The sequence below is a fragment of the Tachypleus tridentatus genome, chromosome 10, assembly GCF_004210375.1.
Source record: "Tachypleus tridentatus isolate NWPU-2018 chromosome 10, ASM421037v1, whole genome shotgun sequence".
NCBI classification, from domain to species: Eukaryota; Metazoa; Arthropoda; class Merostomata; order Xiphosura; family Limulidae; genus Tachypleus; species Tachypleus tridentatus.
This window is the reverse complement of record NC_134834.1, coordinates 82,189,867-82,208,590: the sequence shown is the minus strand read 5'-3', so window position 1 is coordinate 82,208,590 and position 18,724 is coordinate 82,189,867. Positions and strand designations below refer to the sequence as shown.

The window sequence follows — 18,724 nt, the reverse complement described above, 5'->3', positions numbered from 1 at the left end:
GATTTTTCATTAGTTAAGCTTTATAATTCAAATTACCATCCAACACCATGTAGTTACGACCTCTATCTTAGTTTGTTATTGTAACCGTCCCCGAGACACTACTGCATAGACCTGATCTCTGTCTTGAGTTTGTTGTTGTAATTGGTCCCCAGGCCCGATCTCAATACCAAGTTTGTTGTTGTAGCTGTCCCCCAGAAACTACTTCATACTTTTATCATCAGTTTGTTGTTGTAGCTGTTATAACAGAGTTACCACTATATATTTATTTTAATACCTACGCGTGCTTCAGTTTGGTGCATGTGACGCATAGTTTGGATGTGTATTGTGCAAATCCCACCTATTCTCTAAATTTGTACAGATTCTCGAGAACAATGATCAACAATATTTGTTTTACGAAAACGCTAGCTTGTTTTCGAGCATTGTTGAATGATAGTTATTATTGTTCAGTTAAAGTTGGTGTGCTGCAGGCCTCGGAAACTATATATGAATGCTTATTAATCGGAAATCTACAGACTTTGGCCAGGAACGTTTATATGTTTCGAATATTACGAACCATTCAATTTCAGACGTTAGTATTTCTACGAGGGCATGAGATGCTGTCGTCGGTGAAAGCTTGCGAATGGTTCAGGCTAGCTAGCCATCAAGAGAAGTGTATATATGTATCAACAAAGAATTAATTTAAATATCTGTGAATGTCGATAAAAGACTTAGTTGGCCCGGCATGGCCAAGCGTGTTAAGACGTACGACTCGTAATCTGAGGGTCGCGGGTTCGTATCCCGGTCGCACCAAATATGCTCGCCCTTTCAGCCGTGGGGGCGTTATAATGTTACGGTCAATCCCACTATTCATTGGTAAAAGAGTAGCCCAAGAGTTGGCGGTGGGTGGTAATGACTAGTTGCCTTCCCTCTAGTCTTACACTGCTAAATTAGGGACGACTAGCACAGATAGCCCTCGAGTTGCTTTGTGCGAAATTCAAAACAAACAAACAAGACTTAGTATTGTTTGTAAATTTGTTAATCTTGTATATAAACTAATATTTTAAATAACTATTTGTATTGTTATTCATACATTAAAATATGTTTGTGTTAAAGAAAATAGTGTGTATCATTGTTGTTGACAAATGCCATAAATTTGATACATATGGAAACTCTAATAATTGCTAAATTCAAATTCAAATTTCAGGCTGGTTGAAATCGTAATATTTAAGATATGTAAATCGGAGACTCGTCCGAGACAAACTGTCCTCTAGACACCACTGCGTAGACAAGATCTCGATCCTAAATTTGTTGCTGTAACTAGTACAAAGACTCAAATAATACCAAATCCCTATCTCATGTTTATAGTTGTAACTTGCTCCCAGACAACACTGCACAGTTACGATCTCAATTCATGTTCCGTCGCTGTCACTGGTTATGAGACACCAGATATAATCACGACGTTAATCGTTGGTTTGCGATTAGATTGATCATATGTGACATACACAGTTTGAATGACAATAAAATATCTACATAAGTTATCGTAATTTTATATTACAATTAATATATGTAATCTTGTCATTTCAACCCTTTGTAGGTAAATGTATTGCTAAAAAACGAAAGTTGAAAAGGCTTTGACTGGCTTCATATTTCTCACGTATGATCGTGTCGTACATTCACCTTTATCAGCAAACATAGATCTAACAAAGTTATAAAACACAATTATCCCATACGACTTCAAAAGTAAATTACAAAATACATCTAAACTACCAACACGAGAATGTAAACCATTCTATTTACTGAGTAATGGCAAGTGATGGACACTGAAACTAGCAGGACGGAGGTTGTTCATGTTCAACTGATGAACAGTAGTTGTAATTATTATGACAGGTGCCACTTACGACAGTAGTAGTTACATTGTGAGACACAGTTATACTGTATGAATTGTCTGTAAAAACATACTTTGCTGAACACTGTTGCATACAAACCTTTTTTTCATGTACAGGGTGGCCCGTAAGTCATCCATATATCTTATGTCCAATATATCTGTGTGTTGTCCCTCATTCTCGCTGCGCTCATGTACCCACGTACTTGTCACAATACGCTCTTTAAGTGTAAATAGGCTTACATCGGCCATATTTCTCTGAGAAAAAAAAATAATGCATGCGTAATTGAATATAACTTAATAACATATGGATGGGTAGGGACTTACGGGCCACCCTGTACAGTAGGTATCATGTGGTATTTAATTACTATCGCAAGACTTAAGAGATTTTTTTTAAAGTTTAGTTCCTAGCTCGTGTATGAAAACAAGATGAAGAAAAACTACATGACCTCACTACATGCAAGAATTGTAACTTGCTATTAGTCAAATGAAGTCAACAGGAAACTTTCGTTGGAAATAAGTTTTTCAAACGCAGAAGGAACAATACATATATACATACATAAACACGTAATTATAGGCATGACTGCAATCAACGTGCAAGTTTGCAAATAACTCAAGAGATGACTCGACCATTAATAAATGTTGAAGTTTTAAAGTGATGTCTTGTCTGCTTTCTAGTTTGTAATTTCACAAGCAGAAATATAGATATACAAGTTCTATACCAGTTTTGTTTACTTATTCAACATAAATTAAGTCGCATATGAAAACTGTCATAATTAATTTGGTTTACTTGCATTTGAAATTAAAATAACACAACATATTAGTTTATGCAAATAGACTTTTCAGGTTTATAAAGTAATAATGAATAAAATTGAACAGTTTACCTTTGGAGCATCAAGAACATTCCAGTTTAAGATAAAGAGAACTTGGTTTATTTAGTAGGAAGTGAACATTTCTCTTTAATACTATATATAAAATGTTCAATATTGTTTTTTCATTGTCAATTAACATATCAAACCTATCTTTAAATAAAGCTACTGTAAGCACCATTTGTTCCGGGTAGAGTTAATTTACCCTCGCGAAATCCTGTACGCTAGGGAATTGTATTTGATTCATATTACTAACAACGTATTAAAGAAAGAAAGCATACAAATAAAAGCAATGCTCTTTAGAAGAAGAGATTTAGTTATACAAGTTTAAAATATCCACAGTCATGTCCAAGTTTTCCTGAGTGAAGGTTTGATCCTCAAAATGCCTCTGATGAAATTTAGTTTATTTAGAGCTATTAAGTTTTCAGATATAATAATTTTTAATGTAGAATTTCTTTCATATTTACACTGTATTTACGAGTATGTTATTGCTCAAATCATTATGCTCTGCTGAATTAAGTTATATTTTGACTGGAAAGTTTTGGTGAGGATTATTCATATACCTGAACACGTGTTACCAAATGAAATATTTTATACAAGAAGCCGTGATTTCTGCAACTTTATATGAGTAGTTTATACAAAAAGTATGTAAAAATTAGATTTATTCCGATTTTTCGACAAGAAATATGTGACAAATATTCCAGTAAAACGACTCTGAACTGTGGAACAGTCTTAGAAATAACCTTGAGATCCAGTGGACTGTGATGATGAAACGTTACAAAGGAATTTCATCGTGGTCCTGGATGCTTTATATTTGCAGCGTAAGCAATCCATATACAGCATGTGATCGAACACCAAGCTACTAACGTTTCGAAACTACAGTTATTGATTAAAAACCTCAGTCAAAGTTATTTCTGTTTTTCTACTGTCTGTTATGGCTCACTTACAAGACGTCTTTCGCTCACAATATTATCTGGTTGGATGGAATATAACAGCTCGTAGATGTGCTGAAATGTTAATTACAGACATCTTGAAATTCCATCCTACAGTATAAGTAAACTTTTGAAAGCACGAGACTAAGCACGAGAACTATTACAAGAACGTTTTACACAGTAACAGTCTCATAATTACACATACAAGTCATTATCTAGTTGTTTCCGCATTACTCGTATAACATAATTTAATTAAATAAGAAACAATCGCGCGCGCGCACACACACACACACAATTTATTGAGGAAGATAACAGAAAATCAGAGTTGCACGAAAACCCAAAGTATAGCATATAGAGTTTAAATACTATATCCATATAGGCCTAACTTCACATCCATCAATGGTCTATGCTCATATGTCAACTACACAGATGCGGTTGATGCACCTGTCATCAAGTTATTCCAAGTGAAACAAGCAAGACGGTTTTCTTTTGAAAGCTTAACATAGAAAATTATACTCTAAGTAGATGTGACATCAGGGGGTGGAGTTGTTGTAATATGCAGTGTAAGTTGCGCCAAGAAAGAGCGCTTAATTAGTAATATAGGATATTCCATACAGAGAAGTCTGTTTCCCGCTTCAACCTATAAATAATGCAAGCTGAAACTATAAAACTAGATTTCAACGATATTCGGGCTATTCAAATTTCTTGTTTACATTCAGAGAAGCAGACCTATTCCATATGTCACCCATAAAATATCTAATGGTTTAAGTCAAATTTGCATATACAGACATCCCTATACATTTATACAAATAATATGCATACATTTGTCTGTCCGGAACTTTTCTCCATAAATTTCTCGATCAAATATTATAAAACTCATCGTTAGAAGTACCTTTGTCTGAGGAGTCCGGATTATATATTAGCTTTTCCATTCAGATTCACTTTATCAATTTTTTTGCTTAGTCAAAATTTTTAATACAATAGTATGATGCATCATGACATAGTATTGTTATCACGTGATGACTTTCTACGATTTCAACTTTAATTGTTGCTTTTAAAATGTAAGGGTATTACACAAATAACATTTAACCCGCAAGTAATATTCTAACAATGAGTATTACACTATATACAACTGCTATGAGCCTTCTCAACTTATTTGGATCTAAAATATACATGCTCATTCATATCACTTTGTGAACACGCATTCAGATATTTCTGCATATTCAGCTAAGTTTGACTTTATCACAACTTTACATTTACTTTACTTAACAATAATTCGGCTTCGGTTCGTTTCGAAGCCTGTTAAAAACGTTTTAACTACGTTTTTCTTTGGTGAGATTTTTATTCTTTGTTTTTGTAAGTTTTTCTTCCAACTCATAAAACCGTGTCATAACTGAACACTCGTAACTGTTTCATGCTCTATATACAGTAAAGCGCCATTAAGCCGCGGACCAGTAAACCGCGAAATCACTTAAGCCGCTGTAGCAAGTCTTGTGAGCGATGTGAGCGAGGATTATCGCGGCTCACCACTAATTTAAAAACGTGTAAAAAACGCGGCTTACGAATTTAATCCTGGCTTTATAACTTCAAGGGGATATTTAAAAAGGATTTACTTTAATTTGGAAAATAAAATATATTACAATAGAAATCGACCGTTAATCTACCTTATCCGCTCTCTATGTCAGCTTTATGGAGGCCGCCATTGTTATCGAATCACACCTCTCCATACATTAAAGTTAATCCGAGGTAAATCCGTGAAAAAAGTGATCAATAAAAGTATTTTTAATTCGATAATCCGATATAATGATCACGCAATGGCCCGGATGAGGCTCCTTGGCGGAGCTGTTGGCGACTTCGGCTTTTCAATCACAAAGGTTTAAGCCGCGGTTAAGCAGGTTGACCCCCCAAATACCGCGGCTTAACGGCGCTCCACTGTATATCATTACTATACTCTGTTATTTAATTTACGCATAGTTTTACTGAATAAGATTACGTCTACGTGAATTTGGCTGACCACGTAACATGTTTTTGAACTAGACCAGAATTTATCGATCTAACCAACTTCCTGTAAGAAATCGTAACTTAAATATTATGCGTGAAAATGATAGAATAAGAAAAATTTAGGCTCAGGGTCTTGGCTAGTATGATTATTATTCTCATCCGGTTTTCAAATCAAGTCACGTGCTAATTTGCTAACAACGTGATTGGTTGTCATTCAAGCAATGAGAAAAATTGTTTTATTATTATAAAACACAAGAAAAGTTCAAGCAGTCATACTAAATTCAGTTCAGCATCCGCTTTCCGCCTGTTGAATAATTAATTAACTGAGGTGTACACAAAGGGAATAAAGACTAATATATAATCATAATGATATGACACTGCTGTCGACACCGAATCTTAACTTTACTTACACTACGTAACAAAAGTTTTAGTTTTTCTTGTTCCTGGACAGAAATGTTATTTCCCAATTGCTTATGCCTAAAGAAAATGGAAAAGACCCATTTTTCTCTTCAAACTTTGCTTTTGTGACCTGGGTAATGAAATTGTCAAATTTACCAATTCTTCAGAATATTGCAGGTAGATTCAGTGCTAAGTAGCTGATAGAGAATTTTCTCGAACTCAGAAGAATTTACAAGAGCTTTCTAGAATGTTGTAGAATTTTTCCCCTGGCCCATTCGGTGCACCTCAAAGAGGAATACAACAGCGTCAAGACCTTGCTAGAAGCCTTTAAGTATGATGAGTATGGCTGGGAGGTTATCGGAGACTTCAAAATGGTAGCATTCCTGATGGGTCTCCAAGGAGACTTTACCAAGTTTCCCTGTTCTCTTTGCCTTTGGGACAGCAGGGACACCGCAGTGCACTACAACAGGAAGCACTGGCCACAACAGACCGAGTTCTCTGCGGGGAGGCACAATGTCAAGTGTGAGCCACTAGTGGACCTACAGAAGGTATTGTTCCCACCATTACACATATAATTGGGTCTTATGAAATAATCTGTCACAGCTCTTGATAAGGAGCCTGCAGTTTTCAAGCACCTTCGAGCCTTCTTCCCTAAGCTGGTGCCTTCGTTCGACCACAAATAAAGAAGATCCTGGAGTGCACAGAATTCCCTAAGAAGCTTAGTAGGAAGGAAAAACAGTTCGGGGCAGCTTTGTCGCAGTGGTTTGGGGCTTCTTGGGCAATCACAAGGCCTAAAATTATGTGGAACTAGTTGAGGCTCTAGTGAAGAACTACGGCAAGATGGGTTCCAGGGTGTCCCTGAAAGTCCATATCCTTGACGCTCATCTCGATAAATTCAAAAAGAACATGAGAGCATACTCAGAGGAGTAAAGCGAGTGCTTCCACCAAGATACACTGGACTTAACATAATGGGAGACTACACTTGGAGGCTGATATATGAAAGTGATTTACATTTCAGTCGCCAGTCTCGAAAAACTACTCACTTCTAAACATTTTTGTACAACTTTAGTATAAATACATGTAAATATTGATTCATATGTTGTTTTATTCAGACCTTATGTAAATTAAAATGTGCAAATTTGCTCGTTTTTACACAGAAAATAGGTTAATTTCTAAATTTCATTGTCCAGGTCACAAAAGCAAAGTTTGAAGGGAATGATGGCTATTTTCTGTACTTTTACAACATAAGCAATTAAGAAATAACATACTTTCCAGGCTTAGTGTTATTGTTATTTCAGTAGCCCATTACGTATATAATAGCCAATTTACTACTGTTGTACAGAATTGTTTAGATTAGTAACGTATATTAACATTTAATAACTACTACGCATCTACATAGTATTGTACTTTGCTCTAAACATTCTACATACATATGGCCCTGAGGAGTGCATAAATACAAATTATGGTTGGTCAAGAAAATTCCATGTGAAACATTACAGCAGGAATTGTAGTACAAAACTCTAAGGGTACTTAAAACTAGCAATGCTTACAATAGAAGTAGTTGAGTTAGAAACTTAACCCATCCAGAAGGGATATTAATTATCTTAGGGTACCTTTACAAGGTAGAAAACAAGTGACTGTATAATTCATATGCCTTTGGTGTAAATAGATGTGAATTCTACATCGAGATCAATGATATAAATATCAATACAAAGACTTCTACAGAAAAGAAGTAAAAAACACAAATCCCCCAATTTTAGGGCTTCATCTTAACCGATTGATTTGGTTTGGTTTTATTTTCACGCAAAGCTATACGAGGGCTATCTGTGCTAGCTGTTTCTAATTTAGAAGTAAAAGACTAGAGGGAAGGCAGCTAGTCTTCACCACCCACCGTCAGTCCTTGGATTACTATTTTACCAAGGAATAGCGTAATTAACCATCACATTATAAAGACCCCACGACTGAAAGAGTGAGCCCGTTTGGTGTGACAGGGATACGAACCGTCGACCCTCAGGTTACGACCCAAGCCCTCTAACCACCTGGCCATGCCGGCCCTCATCCTAGCTGATGACACCATGATTGGTGACAAACATGGGCTTATTATGGTGGATAATGCCATTCGTTCAGTAACATGACATCTTGCGACAAGACAACCATCTCAAGCAAATGTTGTGAAACGACATCTTAACAGAATCATGACTTAGTACACACAAACTACCTGTATGAATATTATTGAACTTGTATTGGCTTATTGAAGAAGGTTAAAGGCCACCTAATAACTTGGCTAAATTGTGTGGGAATAATACAGGATATTTGGAACAATATTCCACAATCGTACAATGATCAACTGTATGGAACAATGGTTATTACTCATTGTAGAATATAGGATTCACATAATACTAGTGCTTTGTAGAACTTAGACGCTTTTCTCTAGTATTTTATCCAATCATATTTTGTACTGTAGTGACCAATACTTTTTGTGACTCTTGTACATATATCTCTTGTGTGCTTCCATAATGTCTCCCGTTATTGCAAGTCTAGAAAAAAAATTAAGAACTTCGTGTTATTTAAATTCTTCATAGTTGGACAAAGTTGCAATGACACTCATGACAGTTATGATATACAAGTTACTATTTATGAGAGGACATTATTAGTATCAAAATACGAATGGCAGCAACGAAAAAAAAAAAGTCTTTTGGTAAAACACTGAAGCTACAGATAGCGTACATTTAATAAAAAAATTAAAAATATAACATTTAGCAAACAAAATATTAGGCTTCTTGTCAATTATCCTTAAAAGCGTTTGTGGTGCTTTCGACGCAATATATAGAAACTGATGAATATTAATATGGATGTAAAACAGCACTGAGTGAACATCCACAATATATAGAGGCCAATTATCATCAATATGGCTTTAAACAAATATTATCAAATGAACATCCACATTACATACGATTCAGTTAAGATAACTCTGGCTTAAAAACAATCAAATGAACATTCACTGACAGTTTCATAACTTTTTATAAAAACATAGCTGTTTGTTACAAAACCAGTAACAACTCAGTTCTGCATGTGAAATGGCCCATGACGCAAGCGTACGCTTACTCAAAGAAGATGCTGCTTAGAATCAATTTCCTAATATCGTTTAACAGCGTCGAAATGGAAAGTTAGACGCCTTTACCAGCCGCTGCACACATTTTACAACACAAGTGATGGCGTTATCAGTATCAATGATGCATCCTAGACGGTCATCTGTGTTGGACGGTTTCGTAACCTGTTTGTAACACACTTTACATAGAATCTGGATGAGAGATTATTTTTGTGAAATATTATTGTTCATGATATGTGTGTAAATGTACGTGTGTATAGTGCGTGTTTGTGCATACATGTAATTTCTTATTATTTAAGGAAATGCAGTATCAAGGAAATGGCTACTTATTGTCCGATATCCAATGTAAACTGGCAAATACTTTGGTGGAAGTCATAAAGCAGAGCTTGTTTGTCAAGTAATCACGTAAATTTAGTGTGCTAGCTGTCCCTAATTTTGAAGTGATAATATAAACAATTATCCAACACTATCCCATACCAACATTTTAAGATAGTCCTGTTAGACCGAAGAGTGGGATTTAACTGTATTTCAAGCAGCTAAAAATCATATAAACCTTAAAACAGTTTAACTCAGTTACTCAATAACAAATTAAAATATTTATTGTGTTTTCAAAATTTTCATTAAAATTTAGTCTAATAGTTTGTTTTTTTAAACGCAAAGAACACGGTATTATTTCCAATACATTATCAACGCTCAGCATGGTTTCACGTGATTAACATGCCCGTCAAATGTTTTGGTAAACAAACTTTTATATCAGAGCAGAAAACAACTAACGTCGAAATCCATACAAATATTAGTTCACATCGCTCTATACACACATTTTTACAAATACGTGATTTTGTAAAATTTTCCTAGATTGATACTTTTACAAATAAAAGAGATATGGACAAAGATACAAGTTTATTTATATCTGACCCCTGAAATATAACATTAGAATCTGGGATTAGACTCCTTTCGATAGATGGAGCGCAAACTTGCACTAAAATAAACAAACCAGAAACGTATCTATCTCAATTCGATTTTCACTCTAGATCTATATTTCTGATCATGGTGTGTACAGTGGGACAAGGCATGGGAACACTTTCCATAAATAAACGCTAAAAACGTATAGTTTCAATCAGATTGGCAGTTGCTGTACCTCGTTAGTATTCCAACGGTGCCGTTGGGAAGAAAAATGGTCCACTTTAGGAATGGTCTCCAAGCTGAATGGTAACTTCGGTCGGCCTCGATCTGCTGTTGAGAAAATAAGTAATGATTATGTTTTCGATATACACTCAACAGACAAATCAGGGTTAGGTAAGTTTTATCAGAAAAATTCCATTATTATCATTTAAATTTAGTTGTTTAAAGTTACACAAAATATATCTATATTTTGGTGGTATACTGATCTAAAACCTTCATTTACTTGTTAATCAAATGCAGCAAAATTTCGTCCATAAACCAACAAACTGGCATTAGTAAAATTAACCTAATATAAACAGTACCCAAGGAAATACGATGTAGCAACATTTCTAATTAAACTTGAAGAAATATTCCTATAAAGAGAAGGAAGACCATAATTACGAAACATTTAATACAAATACAACCATTTGAAATGTTAATATCTTAATATAATCAATGAAACTTAAAACTCGAAATTAGTGTTTTATTGCATTACATATTTTAATTCGGAAGGATACGTATATCAAACATAATTATCCATTTGAGGACTATTTACGCTAATCAAGACATCATTACATTCGTAACTCGAAAATACACTAGTATTTGGGGTACATTCGACAATCTTAATAAATTTAAATAAACTCAAATTAAGCAATGTAGAATAATTTGTTCCCATGGAGACTCAAACAACTTGTTTATTACTTTGTTTAAAAAATAATTAAATTGTTGAGAATATATAGAGCAACTAATTCTTTAATATTTATAGGATTAAATATTATTGCTAAATAATTTAATGTATAATCCAGTAAACTGACTTAGAGTTAATACACAAACAAGATCATTGAAATTAGTTTGTATATATAAAGTAATAAAATCATACTTGAGTAGTCTTAACTATATCTACAAGATTTTAAATTCCAGAGTTATAATTATTACCTAAATAGTAAATCTTTCTATTAATACCTTTTTCCTTTAATTTTACCATCTAACATATTATATAATTTATTTATTAGGATTGTAAGTTATTTCATCACACCTTAAAAATAACTATGTTTATGTAATTTGGGAATAATATACATGTAAAAGTAATTGAAGATCAAAATTACATTTTGAAATCAAACTTACTCAGAACATTCTGGAATAACACTTTTTACTTCTATTAATTAATTGAAAAATAATGGTGGAATTAATTTTACAAACTATCTTGTAGACAAGTGTAGAGGACGACGTCTTATGTGTTGAAGACGAAAGGCGGAAGACTTTCGAAACGTCGTCCTCTGCACTTGTGTCTCCACAACAGCCAGTTGCCGTCCATTCTACAAAATTTCATCATGAATAATTTGCCTGATACAATCTATCAAAGAACAATATTTTGTTTTGTGAGTAAATGCTATTATAAATTTGATTTGCTATTACTTAGATTTAATATTAAACAGAAATGGTTGATTAATATAAAACTCTGACAAATTAATAAAATAAAGTTCATATCTAATTCTATCAAAAATAAAAAAATGCTTTATAAAAACTATTTAAGAAGTAGTCAGTAACATAATTAAATAAAATGACATTGTGATTTAAGTTTCTCAACTGATTTAAGATCTTGTTAATCACATTTATATTAATATTCTGTATTTAGATGTTTTGAAAATTTAATGTAAATCACGTTTTTAATCTATAATAATAAAAGCGCATTTCTTTGTGTACAAGTTTGATCATCATAGCTCCAAGAGGAAAGAACGTAAAAATATGAAATTTTACATCTGGATATTACTTATCCATATTACAAATATAAATCACAGACATGCATCTGCGCATCATTTTTAATGAAGCAAGCTAGCGAAGAAATGTGTTTTCGTAATAGTGTTCCAACAATGGCTTTTATGACACGTTTCTTAACAAAAGTATACAAGTTACACTTTTATACTAAAATGGGTTTAGAATACACAGACTGACATAGTCGTCTAGATTATACCAACCTAATCACCCAAGAAAAGCAAGGTACTTTCATTAGTAACATCTAAATATCCAATTGTGACCACAACTGACTGCAGACAGCAAAAGGTAGTAAAGATATGGGACTATATGTGAAACAAACCAGTTGTTTTTTTCCTTTTATCACAGGCAAAATAGTAAATACTTTTTTTTACATATATGCATTGAGTGTTGACGCATTCTCAGGTTGAAGAAAACAATTTAGGAATACAGTTAATTTGCTACTGCCAGAGTTATATATTGTCACAGGGTATTCTCTATCTGTGTTTCTTATTTAGCCCTAAAACGTTTTATTGGAGGAGTCTAACTTTATACCAGGGCTTCTACTCGATGTCGATTTTTTGGAGTTGTTGAGATTGTACAGTGGCGGGTGGGAGTCAATAAAGACCTAGGAGTCGTTTGTTTGTTTTGGAATTTCGCACAAAGCTACTCGAGGGCTATCTGTGCTAGCCGTCCCTAATTTAGCAGTGTAAGACTAGAGGGAAGGCAGCTAGTCATCACCACCCACCGCCAACTCTTGGATTACTCTTTTACCAACGAATAGTGAGATTGACCGTCACATTATAACGCTCCCACGGCTGAAAGGGCGAGCATGTTTGGCGCGACGGGGATGCGAACCCGCGACCCTCAGATTACGAGTCGCACGCCTTAACGCGCTTGGCCATGCCGGGCCCCTAGGAGTCGAAAATGGCCTCTAGGATAAAGTTGACCTACGCAACCAACAGCTCTATGCCTAGTAGCAAAACTATTCATTCTTTTTCTCGAATCTTCCACAGTATATAAATTCACACATTTTAATTAAAATAAATTTTAATCTAATTGTTTTTTTATTTTATATATCTTACAAAATATTAGCCTGGAGGTCGATAACTAACTTCATCAAGAGGTCAACAGCTCAAAAAGGTTTGTGAAACCTTGTTTTATACTATGTAGATTCTCTACTAAGCTAAATCTAACGAAGTTTATGAATCTCTGGAGGATACGTTTTCCCTATTTTCACTTAGGAATTGGCAACAAATGAAATGAGTAGTAAATGCTTTCTTACCTTTGTTATTTTTCTCTACGTAAATTATTAACTTTCCTAGTCTCATAACAGTTTTCCAGATTTCCTTTAGAATTGGCAGGTAAAAGAGACCTCAACATTTAGGGAGTAATACCGTCTATAATTATCTACATTCGCCAATCGGTTTGTGTTCCGATCGTAAATTAAGATTATTTTGTCACTTTATTTTTACAACTTCATCAGCGATTTTCTTGAATTTAGTCTATGTCGGAAACTCAAATTTAACTTTACATAACATTTTCAGTCGTTTCTCCTATTATTGTAATTACTATGATTAGTTGTAAGGTAATCACCGTACATGAGAATATCACAGAAGCCGTTGGGGAGTTGGGTACCCTTGTCTGTTTTTTTATATTACTTTATTTTGATTTGATTTGTTACAGAATTTGTGAGGTTGGTTAATATAAGTGAAGTATTATGTAGGACTATTACTGTCGCACTGTGGGTCCTATTTCAACAGATACCTCTAAACATCATGATGTCCTGATGCTTGAAGGTATAAAGCACTTGAAAAAGACAAACATATACAGTATTTTCCGGTTAATAAGCCGAATCGCCGAATTATCAGCTCTGAAAATGAGGGTTTTTGCTTATTACCGCCCAATAAGCCGAAGCCATTTTTAAGAAGTGACAAGTTCCTTCAAAATGATTTCTTAGTCTCGTTTCAGCGTCAGCATGCATGTTGTGTGTGATCATTGGCGTTCTGTAGTAAAGCAGAACGTGTCGTATTGAGACAGAGATGGAATCAATATGTCATTCGTTATTGGCTCCACTCACTGTAATTAGGTAACCAATGAAATTCCAGAAAAAACGTTTCACTGTAGTCATAACGTGTTTTGCTGATGGGACAAAATTACCGCCTATGGTAATTTTCAAAAAAAAAACATTTCCTAAGAAAAAATTTCCGAAAGGAGTGATCGGCCAATAAGCCGACCCCAAAAAATCAGGTCCAAAATTTAGGGCCAGAAATTCTGCTTATTAAGCGGAAAATACGGTATATGACTGCTAATTTAACATTATCAAAATATAAATCTGTTTAAAACATTGTTGAAACATGATACATTTCTACAGATATTTCATATTTGTTTAATACAGTTATACTTTTTAAAACAAAACTTTTCAGAATAATCGTGTTAAAAGACAAATATTTCTTTTCATCTTCGTAAAAGTATTTATTATTTCAAATAATGTACAAGTAAAACACATTTTGACCTAAATCAAGTGAAAAACCTACATACCAATATTACCAACAGTTACTGTAATCGACGACTTTGCAATCGATAATACTTCAGGCATGGGAGCACGTGATCCTTATAAAGTGCCCCCAGTGGCACAGCAGCATATATGTAGACTACAACACTCGAAACCGGGTTTCGATAGTAATGACCAGAGTACAGATAACCCATTGTGCTTAGTCACAAATAAACAATCATTAAAAATCATTTCACATTTTCATCTCGTAGAATAATAACAATAGCTAATCCAAGAGCATAAAGAATTCAACATTACTGAAATCACCAACCAAATGATTTTGAAGATGATATAACAGACTGTTGTGCCCATAATGCGTACTGAAACTCGGTTTTGAACATATGGCCAAACGTCCTTATGCCTTATGTTCCACTAGTTTCGTTTGTTTTGAATTTCGCGCAAAGCTATACGAGGGCTATCTGCACTAGTCGTCCCTTCTCTAACAGTGATAGACTAAAGTGTGGACAAGTAGTCAACACTACCTACTTCCAACTCTTAGGGTACTCTTTACAAACAAATAGTAGGATTTGACCGTCACATCATAACGCTCTCGCGGATGAAAGGGCGAGCATGGTCGGTGACGAAGATTCGAACCCACGACCCGAAGATCGCAAGTCGATGGTCCCTGACCATCAAGCCATGCCTGTAAAAATAAGTGTACACATGCTTGTCATTATCTCCTCCTTACAGTTTCACTAATGACCACATTTTATTTTATTTATTAAAGCTGCAAGCTGCTAATTTCCGTTTATTTTAGTTGAATTAAATCGTGCATTATCAATTGCAGACAATATTAGAATTTGCAATATTAAACAGTTTAGGGCATCCTTCATCATAAGACAAACTTCTAGATGTACGTAAGTGTAGAAATGTGTGAAGAAAACAGAAGAGTAACGTATGATTGTAATTCGATTAAACACAAATATTCACACGGTTTAAAAACCTGGTAAACAATAATGTATCTAGCGAGAAGAGTTTGGCATGAAACATTGTTAGAGACTATTCTATGGTCTCTCTCTCTCTCTCTCGTGTTTTGGTATATATAATTTTATACCCAGGAGGGTCAGGTACACCATACCTCTTCCTCCTTCCATTACATTGTTGGAATTGACTGATTAATATGAATTAATATCAACTCAGACTGGTCCTTTTCAGGGCAATGTCCATTTATATTTTTCTCTTTTTTTGTAAGTCTAGTACGTAGGTGGCTGTTTTAATTTAGCACTATCTTATTATTATTTAAATTTCATTTTATCCAAAGATCAGATGTACAAATTTAACGGGGAGAGGTGTTGGAAGTAATAGCACCCTGGATATTGATGTGTGATACTGTTAATTTATCCATGTTTAATAGAGTTCATGATGTATGTTAACATTTGTGGTAGGTATTTTTCGATGTTTTTCATAACTATTTTAATAATTATACCTGTTAGACTGTTTTCATTATTTGGATTTGTGTATTTTGTCAATATTTCAGAAAAGGTAGAAGTAATGGCATTGGTTAGTGTGTTTTCAATATTCATAGGTGTGGTTAGGTGTGTGTCTTCAGTTGTTTTAGGTAAATCTTCATTACTTGTTCATGGTTTTCCTGCATGAATGATGTTTTCTTGACGACTGCAGCATTCGAGTTTGTGTATGTGTGTGTTTTCTGGTGCTGGAGTGGTAGTTGGTTTTGAGAGTTCGTGAATTTTGTTTGTGGTGTGTTCGGATTTTTAAGTTCGTATAAGTGTGTCTTAACTGATTTGTATTTCTGGCATCCTTTATACTTTGCCGTATGTTCTTCTCCCCAATTACAGCATTTAGGTCTGGGGTTTTGTTTAGTACATTGTGAAATGTGGCGATTTTCTCCACAGCCTACACAGCGCGCAGTTGCTTGGCATGCTGCTGCTACATGTCCAAACCTTTGGCATTGGTAGCACTGTGTTACGACAACTGCTGGTGTTTTGGTTTGTTGTACTGTATATTTTATTATACTCTTATACCACATTGTTATACCATTATTGATAAACTGAGTTATGTCTTGGGTATTGTTAGTTATTACTTTAATTAAATTAGTTGGGTTTTTTTAGTTATATTAGAAATTATTCGTTCAACTAAAACGTGTTTTATGTTTAGTTAATTAATTCATCCTTAATATCTTCTATGTCAATAGAGTAATGCAACACCCTAATTACAAAAGATTTGGGTGTTGGCCTAGCTCCAGGTAAGTGTATAATTATGTTTCCTGTTTTAAAAGTGTCTGAAGGCCATTCTCTCAGTAATCTATTTAAGTCAGCGGGTTTCTGTCCTTGAACGAGGACCCCGCCGCGAGACAGACGCTTAATGTTAGTAATGTTAATTTTAGGTTTACACCTGAATATTTCCTTTGCTAGTTGTGGTTGGTTGTAATTTCCTGGTATGTCTTGTATGATAATGGCGTGTTTTGGTAATTTAGATATATTTTTTGTGTGTGCTTCTGTGTTTGTTAGTGTTTGTTTTTCTTGTTTTTTTCTGACTTCTAGTCTTCACTCGTGTGAAGCCTTCGTCGTCAGAATTTGTATCGTCTGGTTCCGAATATGTGTTTGTTTCAATATCCAGAGTGGGGTTTTTAACATTTATACTACTAGCTGTTAGTTTGTCATTGTCTAATAATGTAGCCTCAGATTCATTGTCAACAGCAGTAGAGTTTATATTTTCTTCAGTTATTTTATTTTTTTTCCCTATCTTTAATTTGAGTAACATCCACAGGGGAGGCTATAGTTTTCAGTTCTTCTGTAGCCAGTTCTATTAAAGTTTTTAAATTTATATTTTCATTTAAGGTTACGTCACCTACATTAGACTTACTTTTTGTTGAACATTGACCTAGGCCTTCAATTTTCGACGCCATTGCCGGTCTTCGACATTTCGGCCGGTATGGCTCGTAACTTTAAATGGTGAGTAGCCCAGATAGAATAATATGAAGTGATAGGTTCTCGACAAACTTACCCCTCGCTCAATTTTCCGTTATAAATTTGCTGAGATCAAAAATACTTCTGCTTTCTTTCACTCTCGCTAACAAACTCCATCATATTCTATGGTTTAATTATTGGGAAGGCAAGTTGAAATTCTGCGGCACCTGGAGGCGGTGACATTTTAAACATCGCATGTCACCTGTCAGTTAGTAAAATAATTCATCACGCACGTGCATGAACATATATCAGCTCATTCTACTGCTTAACATTGGTTAGCTTTGCATTTCTTTATGATAGTGACTAGGGTATGAAGACCCTTTAATGACTGCGACGGGAACATTCCTGCCTGCTGTGGAGTGAAATGCACCATTACAAACTAAGGTGAAAGCTTTTGACGGTTAACCATACGAGGGCTGTTCAAAAAATACGCGGACTATTTGAATTGCGCGGCTCCAGTTGGTTCCAGGAGAATCCGCTTGGTGTCGCGAGGCTCGCACAGATCAGCTGATTACGACGCCATCCCGATTGCAGATATCTTCATTTGTGTATTAGCTACGCGGTTGTAAGTGAAGTGCGATTTTTTCGTTTGGCCTGATTTCAGAATGAATGACCTGAAGGAACAACGACTTGCTGTGAAATTTTGTGTTAAACTTGGAAAATCTGCGACTGAAACTTTTGCTATGCTTAACACGGCTTACGGTGATGTTGCTATGAATCGTACGGCATGTTTCAAGTGGCATGAACGTTTTAAGGATGGTCGACAGTCCATTGAAGATGATGAGCGTCCTGGACGTCCTTCCACGTCAACTGACGACCCACACGTCAACAAAATCAATACCCTGGTGCGGGCAAATCGACGTCTGACTGTCAAGGAGCTTGCTGAAGAGTGTAAGATATCAGTTGGATCTTGTTACGAGATTTTGACCGAAAAATTGAAGATGCACCGCGTTGCTGCGAAATTAGGCCCTCAGAACTCGCGAGTTTTTGGCCAAACACTCGATCACTGTTCTTCCCCACCCACCCCTACTCACCTGACCTTGCTCCTTGCGATTTTTCTTGTTCCCAAACTCAAAAGACCCTTGAAAGGAAGATTTGAGACGATTCCCGAGATTAAGGCAAATGCGACGAAGGAGCTGGAGGACATTACAAAAGAAGC

The 18,724-nt window shown here is 35.1% G+C and overlaps 1 protein-coding gene across 8 annotated transcripts in view; it reads right to left on the bottom strand.

Annotated features, from left to right (window-relative positions):
- Positions 1–18,724, bottom strand: part of LOC143229715 (calmodulin-binding transcription activator 2-like) — a 119,932-nt gene that overhangs the window by 67,723 nt on the left and 33,485 nt on the right. For 7 of the 8 annotated variants that reach the window (XM_076462441.1, XM_076462438.1, XM_076462445.1 and 4 more), the window contains one exon: positions 10,310–10,404. In XM_076462441.1, the coding sequence (XP_076318556.1) occupies positions 10,310–10,404 (95 nt within the window). The remainder of the gene's footprint in view (positions 1–10,309; positions 10,405–18,724) is intronic. The other variant, XM_076462443.1, reaches the window with a different exon arrangement.